Source organism: Bufo gargarizans, chromosome 3 (genome assembly GCF_014858855.1).
Source record: "Bufo gargarizans isolate SCDJY-AF-19 chromosome 3, ASM1485885v1, whole genome shotgun sequence".
Lineage (NCBI taxonomy): Eukaryota > Metazoa > Chordata > Amphibia > Anura > Bufonidae > Bufo > Bufo gargarizans.
In genome coordinates, this window is record NC_058082.1 from 479626568 (window position 1) to 479642409 (window position 15842).

General features: G+C 49.7%; 1 protein-coding gene across 1 annotated transcript in view; it reads right to left on the minus strand.

Moving 5' to 3' along the window:
* Nucleotides 1-13328, minus strand: part of SSH2 (slingshot protein phosphatase 2) — a 218906-nt gene extending 205578 nt beyond the window's left edge. The window contains exon 1 of the mRNA XM_044283786.1: nt 12932-13328. Within this exon, the coding sequence (XP_044139721.1) occupies nt 12932-12994 (63 nt within the window). The 5' untranslated portion in view covers nt 12995-13328. The remainder of the gene's footprint in view (nt 1-12931) is intronic.
* Between the last annotated feature and the right edge of the window lie 2514 nt (nt 13329-15842).

Genomic DNA, 15842 nt, shown 5'->3' on the forward strand with positions numbered 1-15842 from the left:
ATTCGAGAGAGGGACTGTTGCGCCCCGCAGACAACGAGCTGCTCTCTCTCGCCCACCGAGTCATCTGAACATAAAAGTTTCATGAGATTTTCATGCACCTGTCAGGCCCCATCACCCAGCCGTGTACAGGTCGCCGAGTGCGGCCACAAAATCTGTATCTGTAATGTCGGAGCAGATACCAGAACGTCAAGAGGTAAGACAAGAGATTCTCTGGCTCGGCTGTCTAATTCCTCCATGTAAAAAAAGAAGGAAAATCCAGGACACGCGCCAAGAGTACTACTGGCTGGCATGAGTCATAAAGCATTCATTCTACATCTTCAGCAACTGAATTGGCTGCTATAGTACGTGCAATTAATGAACATATAGTGACAGCTTTACACCATTATAAAAAATATGCAATTAATGATTCAGCATTTTCCATCACGCAGAACACTCAGCGCTACCACGAGACGCGCTTCTTTCTATACGGCACCTACGTGTGGTTCAGACACAACAGACCCAAGCTCAGCAGGTCTATGCAGCTCTGACCAAACCATCGAGGGTAGCTGCGTCTGGTCAATTGGTCTATATCAGGGTTCAGCAACCTCCGGCGCTCCAGCTGCTGTGAAACTACAACTCCCAGCATGCAAACATGCTCGGCTATTGGCAAAACTCCCATAGAAGTGAATGGAGCATTCTGGGAGTTGTAGTTTCAGAACATATGGAGTGCCAGAGGTTGCCGATCCCTGGTCTATATACTTGCCAATGGTTCTTCCAGCAAAGGAGGCAAATTTTTATTAAATAAAGCGGTTGTCCAAGACTACAAAAAGATGGCTGCTTTGTTCCAAAAACATGGGAAGTGCCTAGTACTGCAGCACAGCGCCATTGAAGTGGATAGAGCTGTAATACCACACATGACCTGTGGACAGGAGGGGTGCTGTTTCTGGAAGAAAGCAGACATTGTTTTCTAGTCCTGGACACCCCCTTAAAATGTTATCAAAGGTTGGTAAGTATGGACTACGATTTGAAAAGTCGGCTATTTAAAAGAATAGTTACCCATGTAGTAGATGACCAGGCCGAGTCCTCCGGACCCCTCTTGACATCCATTTGCTAGAATCATACATATGGAAATGGTTGTCTTATTAAGACAATCCCTTTAAAAGGGGTTTACCGGATCCTAGATACTGATGATGTAATCTCAGGACAGGTCACCAATATCAGATTGGTGGGGGTCCAATACCTACCTCCTCCACCAGTCTGCGGTGCTCAGCAGTCACCCCGCACCAGAAAAAAACACAGCGGACAGTAAATGGGAGCTGAGCTGCAATGCCCGGGCACACTTGTACAAAGGCTGCGGGTGGTACTATTCACTTCAAGCTGCCATGCCAGACACAACCTGCGGACAAGCGTGGCACCCTTTGCGGAAGAAAGCTGACTTTTTTTTCAAAAATGGACAAGCCCTTTAAGCTAGCTATACATATGCAATAGCAAGTGAACAGCCGTCATTTCACCCAATTCAACCATATATTGTACATACACGCCCACTCAAGAGCTGTAAGGGGTTAAAAGGGGTTGTCCTATGAAAAATATTCTATATTTTTCAAACCAGCACCTGGATCTGAATACTTTTGTAATTGGATGAAAATTTAGTATAGCCACCAAGTTATTAGCTAAAAATCAAGCTGTATAGCGCCACCTGCTGTTTGCTCTTTTTCTAATTTCTCTGATCTGCCCGCTACGGACGAACATGCTCAGTTCCATCCAGTAACTGCCACCAGCTACAGCAGAAAGGACATGCCTGCCTGCCTGCCTGCCTGCCTGCCTGCCCCCCCCCCTATTTTTTATTATAAAGGGGTTGTACAGAATTACCACTTTCTTCCAAAAACAGCGCCACATCTGCCCTCAGGTTGTATGTGGTATTGCAGATCAGTCCATTCAACAGCCCAGGCGAAACACCAGACACAACCCACAACCATAACAACCAAATCAGATTCCACCTTTCATTTTCCAAAGGAGCTCAGGCAAATGAAAGGTGGAATCTGATTGGTTGCTATGGGCAACTAAGCTAGTTTTCCTTTACACCAGTTTTGACAGCTCCCCCCCCCCCCCCCCCCCAATCAGGGAGGCCATTGTCCATGGCCAGATGGCACGTGTGAGCCGGGCCAGACTGATCAGGCGCGCTGGAGCTGTAATATAATGGAGAGGTTTTAGAAATGGCTGCATCAGATAAGGCTCCGCATCTGATGAGGCCTGTAATTGTCCGAATAGGCCATAACTCAGAGCTGCGACAGTCAAATGGCCTCGGCCTTGAGAAGCAGTCTGGCAGCACAGACGAGAGCGAACGGTTATTGCTGCCAGCCCAGGGTTCAAATGATATGTGAATAATTGAAGGCGATGAATCGGTGAGGACACAGGGAGAGCCCTGCACACTCTCCTCACAGCGCATGAGCCGAGAAGGAGACGACTGTATAACACACAGGGGGACATTTATCATGGTGAAAAGGAAAACTGGCTTAGTTGCCCATAGCAACCAATCAGAATCCAACTTTCATTTTCCAAAAGGCGCTCTGAAAAATGAAAGGTGGAATCTGATTGGTTGCGATGGGCAACTAAGCCAGGTCTACTTTCCACCAGTTTTAATAAATCTCCCCCACAGGCTTCTTTATGGCTCTGCTCACAGAGGGGCTTAGGCCCCATGCACACGGCTGCAAAAAAACTGTATGTCCGTTCCACCGTCCTGTAAAAAAGATAGAACATGTCCTATTCTTGTTCGTTTTGCAGATTAGAACAGCCATTTTTTAACATGGGGCGGGACATACGGAATGGGAAAAATGCATTACGCACACGGCCAGTATGCGTTTATGGGAGATAAACCATTTGCGGAAAACGCTTTAACTCACAATCTACTCGTGCGCAGGAGAAATCACACTGCGGCCAGCAAAACCAGTATATGGCTCCGACATGTGAGACAGGCAGGGTGATGTAAGGCCCCTTTCACACGGGCGAGAATTCCGTGCGGGTGCAATGCGTGAGGTTTAAAAGTACTTTTTCTCCAGAATGAAGCGACAGACGACTACGTGTGTGAGAATCCAGTATTGCGGTGCGGACCCATTGATTTGAATGCGTCTGCGATCTGCAAAATACGGCAAAAGATAGGACATGTCCTATCTGTTGCGGAGCAGAGGCATGGATCAGAAGCACACAAACCGTCGGAAAGCACTTCCATGGGCTTTCGGGTCTGTGCCTCTGAACATTTCCTATCTTTTGCTTTATCTTGCAGATCACAGACCTGGTCAAGTCAATGGGTCCGCACCACAGCATGGACACAAAGCAGTCCGCAACACGGGCACGGAGCTTTATGTTTGTGTGAATGAGCCCTAACTGAAAGGTATCATTACAGTCAGCTGAGCTAGTCCTACAAGGCATCAAACCTGATCTAACACTGAACTACCTGCTGACAGACTCCCTTTAATCATGTCAATGAACAGCTGCAGGCTCACATAGTCAAATTCAGCAGATCTACAATGAACTATGTTCACATCCTGTTTAAGGGTCCATTCACACGTCCGTAAGTGTTTTGCAGATCCGCAAAACACGGACACCGGCAATGTGTGATCCGCAATTTACAGACCGCACATCGCCGACACTATAATAGAAAACACATACAGTCGTGTGCATGTAACCTTACCAGGGCTGGCCAACCTGTGGCTCTCCAGCTGTTGTAAAACTACAACTCCCACCATGCTTTGCTGTAGGAGGATACCTGTAGGCAGTCTGGGCATTCTGGGACTTGTAGTTTTGCAACAGCTGGAGAGCCTCAGGTTGGCCATCCCTGCCTTAGCCCGTTTATATAGAACGCTCTGCTAAATTAACTTCAAGCTGGCAACTCATGGGGCGCATCCTTTTTTGGGGGAGTGTCCTTTCTGCTGGAGCCCTCTACCTATCACAGCTCAGGGACGTGAACTTTCTGCAGCCGCTCTCTCCTTGTTACTGTCACAGCTTCTAACCGTTTTATAGGAGTTGAAGGATTGAACCGAGACATGTGCGACCACCTCAGTTATGTTAATAAGGTGGGCAGAGATAAGAAAAAGAACAGTCAGCAGGTGGCGCTATTCAAATACATTTCATAGCTCAGTGGCAATGCTAAACTTCTAATCACATGCAATTAGAAAACCATTTAGATCCGAGTGCTGAACTTTGAAATACATAGAATAATTGTGAGATACGCCGTTTCACCAGCTCCTATTCATTTCTATGGGCTTTACGGAAACAGGGCAGCACATGTCAGTAATTCGCATTGGTCAGGTATTCTAATGTCCGCCATGAATGGCGGACGTGGGAATAACCCTTTAAATAAAATTTCCCCCCCCCCCCATCTTTTTACCTTTAAATAAAGAAATTCTAGTGTAAGGATACTTTCAACACTTGCGGCAGAGTGATCCGGCAAGCAGTTCTGTCGCCGGAACAGGCAATCTGCATGCAAACGGACAGCATTTGTAGACGGATCCAGATGCGGATCCGTCTCACAAATGCATTGCAAGAACAGATCAGTCTCCCAGTTTGTCATACGGACAAACTGATCCATTTCTATTTTTTACGGTCTAGCACTAATACATTTCAATCTAAATGAATGCCGGATCCGGCATTCCGGCAACTGATCCGGAATTTTGGACGGAGATAATACCGCAGCATGCTGCGGCATTTCCTCTGTCCAAAACGCCATTCAGTGACTGAACTGCAGACATCCTGATGCATCCTGGACGGATTTCTCTCCATTCAGAATGCATGGGGATGAAACTGATCAGTTCTTTTCCGGTATTGAGCCCCTAGGACGGAACTCAGTGCTGGAAAAGAATAACGCTAGTGTGAAAGTACCCTGAGGTGAATGATTTGAAGGCTTATATTTACAGCACAGACTCACTCAAGATGAAGACAAGAAACTGAAATCAGACTAATTTATAGCAAAAAACAGAAGGCATAAAATAAAAAAAGCGTTCACGTGCGAACACTTGGTTGTACACAGACCGCACAAGGTTGTTAATCCTAGAAATAAATCTAGGCGTCAATAGGACGCACGCTAATCAATTTACTGCTCATAATTGGTTGCATGGTAACACAGTGACATCAAAAAAACTAAATGGGCCGAGTCATATATCAAGCACAGCGTTAAAGGCCGTGTCTTCTACAAAGCGCCAAATCAGCTGCCACCTGCATAATACATTACTATTATTACGCCTTTTTATAAAGCGTCGAGACTGAATGCAGCACTTTCCCTTAACTCGCGTCTTACTTTAGTAAAAAAACACAGAAGTACATTTACTCCTCATAAATGATGCACGTTTCTCGCCAGCGTGCGGCATTATATAAGCAGCTGTGCGCCCAAATGCCAGCGAAGGTTTAAGCGCAACCAGCTGCATGGCACCGGACTGTAGAAGAGATAATGCAGGATTACCTTGGACGACTCGCCAGCGAGAATGCTATAAGGCTATGTTCCCACACACACACACACACACACACACCTTTTCATACGTCAAATTCGCAGCGTTGTACAATACGAGCAAGGTGGAGGAGATTTTAAGAAATTCTCCTCTGCGGATATCACCCTTTGCAAAGGAGAGCATGAAACTCATCGCCATGTCCTTGGTAAAAATTGCAGCAGACTTTTTCGGCACATGAGGACATAACCCTAAGGCCCCTTTCACACAGGCGAGATTTCCGCGCAGGTGCAATGCGTGAAGTGAACGCATTGCACTGAATGCGGACCCATTCATTTCTATGGGGCTGTGCACATGAGCGGTGATTTTCACGCATCACTTGTGCGTTGCGTGAAAAATCGCAGCATGCTCTATATTGTGCGTTTTCCACGCAACGCAGGCCCCATAGAAGCGAAGGGGGCTGCATGAAAATCGCAAGCAAGTGCGGATGCGGTGCGATTTTCACGCACGGTTGCTAGGACACGATCGGGATGGAGACCCGATCATTATTATTTTCCCTTATAACATGGTTATAAGGGAAAATAGCAGCATTCTGAATACAGAATGAATAGTACAATAGCACTGGAGGGGTTAAATTTTTTTTTAAATAATTTAACTCACCTTAATCCACTTGATTGCGTAGCCGGCATCTCTTCTGTCTGTCTTGTCTGCAGGAAAAGGACCTGTGGTGACATCACTCCGGTCATCACATGATCTATCACCATGGTAAAAGACCATGTGATGACCGGAGTGACGTCACCACAGGTCCTGTTCCTGCACACAGCAAATAAGAAGATAGAAGAGATGCCGGCTGTGCGAGCAAGTGGATTAAGGTGAGTTAAATTTTTTTATTTTTTATTTTTAACCCCTCTAGCACTATTATACTATGCATTCTGTATTCAGAATGCTATTATTTTCCCTTATAACCATGTTATAAGGGAAAATAGTACAATCTACAGAACATCAATCCCAAGCACAAACTTCGGTGAAGAAGTTCGGGTACCAAACATGCAGATTTTTCTCACGCGCGTGCAAAACGCATTAGGCTACTTTCACACTTGCGGCAGTGTGATCCGGCGGGCAGTTCCGTCGTCGGAACTGGCCGCCGGATCCGCCGATCTGTTGCTGACTGAAAGCATTTGTGAGACGGATCCGGATCCGGATGCGGATCCGTCTCACAAATGCATTGCAAGGACGGATCCGTCTCTCCACTTGTCATGCGGACCGACGGATCCGTCTTGTACATTTTTCTCATTTTTACCGATCTGCGCATGCGCATGCCGGAACGACGGATCCGGCATTCCGGTATTCTGAATGCCGGATCCGGCGCTAATACATTCCTATGGGAAAAAATGCCGGATCCGGCGTTCAGGCAAGTCTTCAGTTTTTTTCGCCGGAGAGAGGTTTTCTCTTTTGCCTGATCAGTCAAAACGACTGAACTGAAGACATCCTGATGCAAACTGAACGGATTACTCTCCATTCAGAATGCATGGGGATAAAACTGATCAGTTCTTTTCCGGTACAGAGCCCCTGTGACGGAACTCTATGCCGGAAAAGAAAACCGCTAGTGTGAAAGTACCCTTACAATGTTTTGCAATCGCGCGGAAAAATCACGCATGTTCCCGCAACGCACCCGCCTCTTATCCGGGCCAAAAATATGACGCCCGTGTGAAAGAGGCCCCCCCGTTTACGTTTTGTACACGGAACCAGTCATTTCAATGGATCCGCCCAAAAAAACGGAAGGTATTCCTTATGCCTTCTGTTTACGTATTTCCGTTCAAAGATAGAACATGTCCTATTATTGTCCGCATAACGGACAAGGATAGGACTGTTCTATCAGGGGCCATGCTCAGACCTGAGCATTTTACAGCGCGTTCCTACACTCAACAGGCAAGAACCAATGATTCCCTATGGGAATGGTTCTCACCTGAGCATTTTACAGCGCGTACGATCGCGCTGTAAAACGCCCGACGCCCCAAGAAGTACAGGAGCTTCTTTGGGGCGTCTTGTCGCGTGTTCCCGTACATAGACTTCAGCGGGACAATGGGCGTTTGCTTGTTTTGGAGCCGCGATTGTAAACGCGCATACAATCGCGCTCCATCCCGAGCGCTCAGGTCTGAACCCAGCGTTAGGCTTCATGCAGCCTGATCCATTGCTCTCTATGGGGCCATGCACACATCTGTATCTTCGTGTAGACGTTCCACAAATTCGATTTTTAAACATGTCGTCTCATTTTAGATGCTAGGATATGCCACCAATGTCAGATGGACGTGGGTCCCACCTATCTCTAGAAAGGGTACTGCAAAGCGAACAAGGGCGCACTTCGCAAGCGCAGCCACCCTCCAGTCCTTTTTACGGGAGTGCCGAAAATAGCTGAGTGTTGTTTTGGCTATTTCCAAATGGAGAGGCGTCTGCGCTCGTGTGGTGCGCTCTCCAATCACTTCTAAGGGAGTCCTGGAAATAGCTGAGCGAGCTCTATTCAGAAGTCCCATGGATATGAATGGAGCGTGTGCAGGGTGGGCACTCTGCTTCGGTTTTGGTCTTGTTCTAGAGATAGGACCCACACCTGACATTGGTGGCATATCCTAGCTATAAGCCCCTAATGGTTAAGATGGGCCAACCCCTTTAACCGTACGGAGGATGAGACCAGTCCTTTTAACTGATGGAAACGAGATAAATTGAAACTATCTGTATTTAGCGGATCCGCTGTTTACGGACCCAAGTTCGGACACGGCAGTGTGCATGAAGCCTTACCCAAACCACATAAAGGCAATAGTGTTTGGTGCTGTCCTGGCACGCAAGGGGTTACAGTACAAAGGCAATTAAAGTTCAATAAATGTTCCGACTTCAGTGGGCTGTTTCCGGCGGCGTGCACGGATTTAGGTTGGTGTGGGTGCTCACCAACAGGCTGGTAAAGCAGTGTGCCAGCCGAATAATTATACGGGAAGTCACTCCTTCCAGAACAGAAAGGAGAAACTAATCAAAGGGGATTTTATATAAGAATACCGTGGCACGTCCATTAAAGTGACATGTGCTTTATTCACCAAAAATGCGATGTTTTGGTTCACTCCATGGAACCTTTTTCAAGCAGTGATAGATATGATATAACATGTTCCATGACATATCATATGTGTGTGTCGGCCAAACCTGCCAGTTTCAGCCAGGTACAGGGGGAGTCCCAACACTCTGACTGCAAATAAAAGGTAACGGTATCAAATCTGTGGGGTCCGACTCTCGACACCCCTGCCAATCAGCTGATAAGGTACTAGCACAAGCGCTGCCTATGATTACCGGCTCGCCATCTACACTGCAGCGGCAGAGCGGTAATTACAGTGGACCGACTAGTAACCACAGCGCTGCAGCCCCAAGCAGAGGATGGGCCATCAATATTACAATTTTGGACAACCCCTTTTTAGGTGGCTATACACACCACGTGAATGACAGCCAAAGCGTTCGATTACTGCACGACAGGCAGCAGATGACGGGGAAAGAAATCAGGCAATGTGGGATTTCAACATGTCCAATCCTTTTGTCCCCAAGAGGTGCCTGGCAGCGGCTTCCTTCCTTCTCCCTATAAAGAACGCATGCACAGGGGCTGAACGGTCGTCAGAGGGGGGGGGGCTATGATCGATGGGGAACCCCACCAATCTAACAGTTCCTGTGGATAACTTCATCTAACTGGGATTCACACAGAAATAATGTTATGCAAATTAAAAGATCTTTGTTGAATTTGTCTGCACAAACCACACATTTCCTAGAATATTTATTTTCTAAAAGAAAACCAAATAAATAAATAAATAAATAAACAAACAAAACGAACAAAAACCGACAAGTACAGACTTCCCTTTTTGTTCATTTTTATTTTTTGGAAGCAGTGCTTTTGGTGTGATTTGGGCCACTTTCACACAGCAGGATTTAGGTCAGTACTTGTAAACCCCGGAGTGGGTTCAAAACACAGAAGAGGAGCAAATCTTTTCACGATACTTCTTTCCAGTTTGTTACTGGTTTTGGCTTACAATTACTGATGCAAAATTCCAACTAGAATACGCCAGCTATTCGTGTCACCTCTGCAGCACTTGGACCCTTATGATAGCAATGAAGTGTGGAAAATACTTGTCCTCGGGCTAGGTCATCAATATCAGATCAGTGCGGGTCCGACACCCAGGACCCCGCCGATCAGCTGATTGGAGCGGCAGAGTGTCGCAACCTCTTCACAGCTTACTAAACACAGCACCGTTCAACGTATAGTGGCCACACTTGGTATTGCAGGCCCGATCCATTCACTTACAGCAGGCATCCTCAAACTGCGGCCCTCCAGCTGTTGCAAAACTACAACGCCCAGCATGCCCGAACAGCCTACAGGCATCAGCCTACAGCAGGGCATTGTGGGAGTTGTAGTTTTACAACAGCTGGAGGGCCACAGTTTGAGGATGCCTGACTTAGAGGGTTTCCGTCACCTGAAAAATGGGTATCCGGCTGCATTCACACGTCCGTGAAACACGGACCGCGAGATACCGGACTGGCATCCTGCTTAGTGCAGGAAGCGCATGGCGTCATAGCAACCAATGACGCCGTGCGCTCCTGCACAAAGCAGAATGCCAGTCCGGTATCTAACGGTCCGTGTTCCACGGAGGTGTGAATGCAGCCTTAAGCTGGCTGACCTTAGCGATGTGCTAATGTCAGCTGAACATAACTATATTACTGCCATCTCGCTGCCTGCCGCTGTTATTATGAAAAACAAACTTTTATCATATGCTAATTAGCCTCTAGGAGCAGAGGGGGCGTTGTTCCTGCTCCTGGAGGCTCCGTTCTCCCACCTCTGGCCGCGCCCTGCTACACTAGATTGACAGGGCCTTCACCTCCTCCCGCCGGCCCTGTGCGCTGGGGAGATCTCGCGCCGTTCAGTATTCGGCACAGTGAGGAAGCTGGCAGCCGGCTTCACTCACTGCGCCTGTGCTGTATACTGAACGGCGCAAGATTTACACTGCAGACAGGGCCGGAGGTAGGCGATGCTGCCCCTGTCAATCTAGTGTAGCAGGGCGAGGCCAGAGGTGGGAGAACGGAGCCTCTAGGAGCAGGAACAAGCGCCCCCCCCCCGCTCCTAGAGGCTAATTAGCATATTATAAAAGTAAGTTTTTCTCAATAAGGGCTTTAGGCCTCCTGCACACAACCGTATGGCTTTTTCAGTGTTTTGCGGTCCGTTTTTCACGGATCCGTTGTTCTGTTTTTTGTTTCCGTTTTTCTGTATGGCATATACAGTATACAGTAATTACATAGATAAAATTGGGCTGGGCATAACATTTTCAATAGATGGTCCTGCAAAAAACGGAACGGAAACGGAAGACATACGGATGCATTTCCGTATGTGTTCCGTTTTTTTGCGGACCCATTGACTTGAATGGAACCACGGAACACGATTTGCTGGCAATAATAGGACATGTTCTATCTTTGAACGGAACGGAAAAACGGAAGTACGGAATACATTCCGTTTTTTTTTTTGCGGAACCATTGAAATGAATGGTTCCGTATTTGGACCGTATACGGAACACAAAAAACAGCCAGTAAACGGGGGAAAAAACGGTCGTGTGCAGGAGGCCTTAGGCAGTGAGATGGCAGTAATATAGTTATGTTCAGCACATCGCTAAGGTCATCCAGCTTAATATTCATTTTTCAGGTGACAGAAACCCTTTAAGTGGGACTGAGCTGCGCCCCCTAGGCCATGTGACTGATGAAGGTGACATCGCTGGCCTAGGAAGAGGGAGCAGCACTCACCGGAGTACTGCACCCTCGTTAAACATTTTATCAGTGGGGGTGTGGGGAGTCTGACCCCCACTAATCAGATATTGATGTCCTATGCTCAGGATAGGTCAAATTTTCGTTCCGAAAAAAAAAAAAAATTTGAACATGTCCATTATTGTCCGCATTACGGACAAGGACAATATTGTTCTATTAGGGGCCAGCTGTTCCTTTCCACAAAATACAGAATGCACACGGATGCCATCCATATTTTTTTGCAGACCCCATAACACATACGGTCATGTGCATGAGCCCTTATGCCTCATTTAGGCTAGTTTCACATTAGCGGCAGGGGACTCAGGCTGTTCACCCGCCGGAACAACCTGCCGGTCGGATTCGTCCTTCCGCTAGTGCACGTGTGCCCCTGGAGTGCTGCTCCGTCCCTATTGACTATAATGGGGCGGGGGCGGAGTTCCGGCAGCCGGACTAGAAGTACTGCATGCAGTACTTTTAGTCCGGCTGCCCCTCGCTGTGCAGCCGCCGGAACTCGGCCCCCATTATAGTCAATGGGGATGAAACGGCAGTCCGGGGGCACACGTGCACTAGCGGCAGGACGGATCCAACAGGCTGTTCACCCGCCGGAGTCCCCTGCCGCTAGTGTGAAACTAGTCTTACACGTCAGTGATTTTGAGCCAAAACCTTATGTCTGTGGAGGCCCCACTCCTGGTTTCGGCTCACAATCACTGACCAAACACTGACGTGTGAATGAGCCTCACCAACAATCTCTGTGCTCCCCTCCGTAGGGCACCGTAATACCCTAGTGTTGCTTAGGATGTAGTATATCTAAGGATATGTTCACATTAGCATCATGGCTTCCATGTATAACAGAAACACAGTGCTAGATCCAACATAAAATGGCCCCCCCCAACAGCACCCCACTGACTTATAAGGGGGTCTTATTGGGTTCCTGTTGCCCAAAAAAAATAAAAAAAAACCCACGTGCAATCAAAGTCATACAAGGCCTTCACCAGACGCGCTGTATTACGACTCCATATACAACTTTGTACGGGGTAAATGACAACCACTTGCATCAGCCGGTGACCCCTTTATAGATAGAAATCACGAAGACGCGCTGTACACCCACAAAGGTCTGGCTTTGCCTCAACCACGTCACGTGGGGCGGTCTCATTTTGGGGCCATTTGTACCATTTTCACAGATTTCTAAACTCATCCACCTTACAAGACATCTTGGGTCACCAGCTATTGACCTCTATGGACAAGTCCCACCGCGCAGTACAGGAGGCGACAACTTCCACCGACTATTGCCGGACGACGCGCAATATTGGAGACGCTGGAAGCCAACGTGCGCCATTGGTTTGGAGACGCAAGCCTCCTGTGGCCCAACCAATGGCGCCTGTGGCCACTGACCAGCAGGATGGAGGCAGTGGCACATCCTGCCAGAGCAGCACAGAGGATATCAGCGTATTCACAATGAGAGCACACAACCACACCACCTCTGCTGAGTGACCGGCCAGCAGGGGGCGCCCCTGAGGGGGGGGGGGGTAGAAGGACAGAGTGAGGCCCCCGCACATCAAGGAAGGAAGCAGAAGGATGGCGAGGAGACAGCAGCAGCCCCCCGCGCATGCGCACTGAGGCGCCGGTGGACACTAGAAGGCAGGAAGAGCTGGCAGCAGCAGACAATAGGAGAAAACACTTGGACCCTCATCATCCTCATCACTCACCGACACGCAGGGGCTGGAGGTCGTGCTGGGGGTGGGGGAGCGCTGCACCGTAACCAAAGCCATCTAGTAGCTGAAGACGGAGCGCTGTAGTCGCGACCGGGCTGTCATTATTATCCCATGGAATAGCGGAGGGAGAGCGCTTGTCCCGCTCAGGAGAAGGATTCCTGGGAAGTACTCCAACGCCCAATATCCTGCGGCTACTGCCTGAAAGCCCCTCACGCCCGCCACCTATCCCCACACTGAGAGGAGAGGCAGCAGCGCTGTGTGTATGTCCCGACCGCGCGTGCGCAGACTGTCAGCCGTCACTTGGCCACACCCGATTAACCCCTCCAGCGCCGGAGCCCGGCTCATTCCTCTCGTATAATCTCCAGACGCCACACATAGGGCCGCTCTCCGTGTCATTACCGTACTCCCGACGTCCGCCTTTCCAAAAAACGACTTTGCTTATCCCCCAAAAAGGGAGGCGGCCGCTTAGCCCCCGTCGACGAAAGGGTGCTTAACCCCCGCGCTCCCGCGGCCGTCCAGGTCTCCTTGCTGCAAGCTGTAGAGTGCTGCCAGGCTGAATATGTCAGATCATTACACATCCCATCAGCGCCCCGTGGGAATGGAGATGATGATGAGGAGGAGGAATCATTTTTATAGATTGGAAATTTATGACAGAGGGGAAGGCCATGGCTGGCTGCTGATAAATGTCAGGATGTGGCAGGAATCCATGTCAGTGAATGTCAGGGGCACAGCAGTAATCTGCCACCATGGGTGATGACGAGTGTTCACTGCTTCGTTTTAATTAAGGCGTAATTCACATGTAGCGATAACGGGCACAGTCAGAAAATGTAACCGGACTGGCCATAGACCCTGCAGGGAAATTCCCCGGGGGCCACTCGGAGCCCTCCTCATGGGGTACATGTCCATCTGATGGCACCGGAGCCCTCCTCATGGGGTACATGTCCATTTGATGCCACTGAAGCCCTCCTCATGGGGTACATATCCATCTGATGGCACCGTAGCCCTCCTCATGGGGTACATGTCCATCTGATGCCACCGGAGCCCTCCTCATGGGGTACATGTCCATCTGATGCCACCGTAGCCCTCCTCATGGGGTACATGTCCATCTGATGCCACCGGAGCCCTCCTCATGGGGTACATATCCATCTGATGCCACCGGAGCCCTCCTCATGGGGTACATGTCCATCTGATGCCACCGGAGCCCTCCTCATGGGGTACATGTCCATCTGATGCCATCGGAGCCCTCCTCATGGGGTACATATCCATCTGATGCCACCGGAGCCCTCCTCATGGGGTACATGTCCATCTGATGCCACCGGAGCCCTCCTCATGGGCTACATGTCCATCTGATGCCACCGGAGCCCTCCTCATGGGGTACATATCCATCTGATGCCACCGGAGCCCTCCTCATGGGGTACATATCCATCTGATGGCACCGGAGCCCTCCTCATGGGGTACATATCCATCTCATGCCACCAGAGCCCTCCTCATGTGGTACATATCCATCTCATGCCACTGGAGCCCTCCTCATGGGGTACATGGCCATCTGATGCCACCGGAGCCCTCCTCATGGAGTACATGTCCATCTGATGCCATCGGAGCCCTCCTCATGGGGTACATATCCATCTGATGCCACCGGAGCCCTCCTCATGGGGTACATGTCCATCTGATGCCATCGGAGCCCTTCTCATGGGGTACATATCCATCTGATGCCACCGGAGCCCTCCTCATGGGGTACATGTCCATCTGATGCCACCGGAGCCCTCCTCATGGGCTACATGTCCATCTGATGCCACCGGAGCCCTCCTCATGGGGTACATATCCATCTGATGCCACCGGAGCCCTCCTCATGGGGTACATATCCATCTCATGCCACCAGAGCCCTCCTCATGGGGTAGATATCCATCTCATGCCACTGGAGCCCTCCTCATGGGGTACATGTCCATCTCATGCCACCGGACCCCTTCTCATGGGGTACATATCCATCTGATGCCACCGGAGCCCTCCTCATGGGGTACATATCCATCTCATGCCACCGGAGCCCTCCTCATGGGGTACATATCCATCTCATGCCACTGGAGCCCTCCTCATGGGGTACATATCCATCTCATGCCACCGGAGCCCTCCTCATGGGGTACATATCCATCTCATGCCACCGGAGCCCTCCTCATGGGGTACATATCCATCTCATGCCACCGGAGCCCTCCTCATGGAGTACATATCCATCTCATGCCACCGGAGCCCTCCTCATGGGGTACATATCCATCTGATGCCACCGGAGCCCTCCTCATGGGGTACATGTCCATCTGATGCCACCGGAGCCCTCCTCATGGGGTACATGTCCATCTCATGCCACCGGACCCCTTCTCATGGGGTACATATCCATCTGATGCCACCGGAGCCCTCCTCATGGGGTACATATCCATCTCATGCCACTGGAGCCCTCCTCATGGGGTACATATCCATCTCATGCCACCGGACCCCTTCTCATGGGGTACATATTCATCTCATGCCACCAGAGCCCTCCTCATAGGGTACATATCCATCTCATGCCACCGGAGCCCTCCTCATGGGGTACATATCCATCTCATGCCACCGGAGCCCTCCTCATGGGGTACATATCCATCTCATGCCACCGGAGCCCTCCTCATGGGGTACATATCCATCTCATGCCACCGGAGCCCTCCTCATGGAGTACATATCCATCTCATGCCACCGGAGCCCTCCTCATGGGGTACATATCCATCTGATGCCACCGGAGCCCTCCTCATGGGGTACATGTCCATCTGATGCCACCGGAGCCCTCCTCATGGGGTACATATCCATCTCATGCCACCGGAGCCCTCCTCATGGGGTACATGTCCATCTGATGCCACCGTAGCCCTCCTCATGGGGTACATATCCA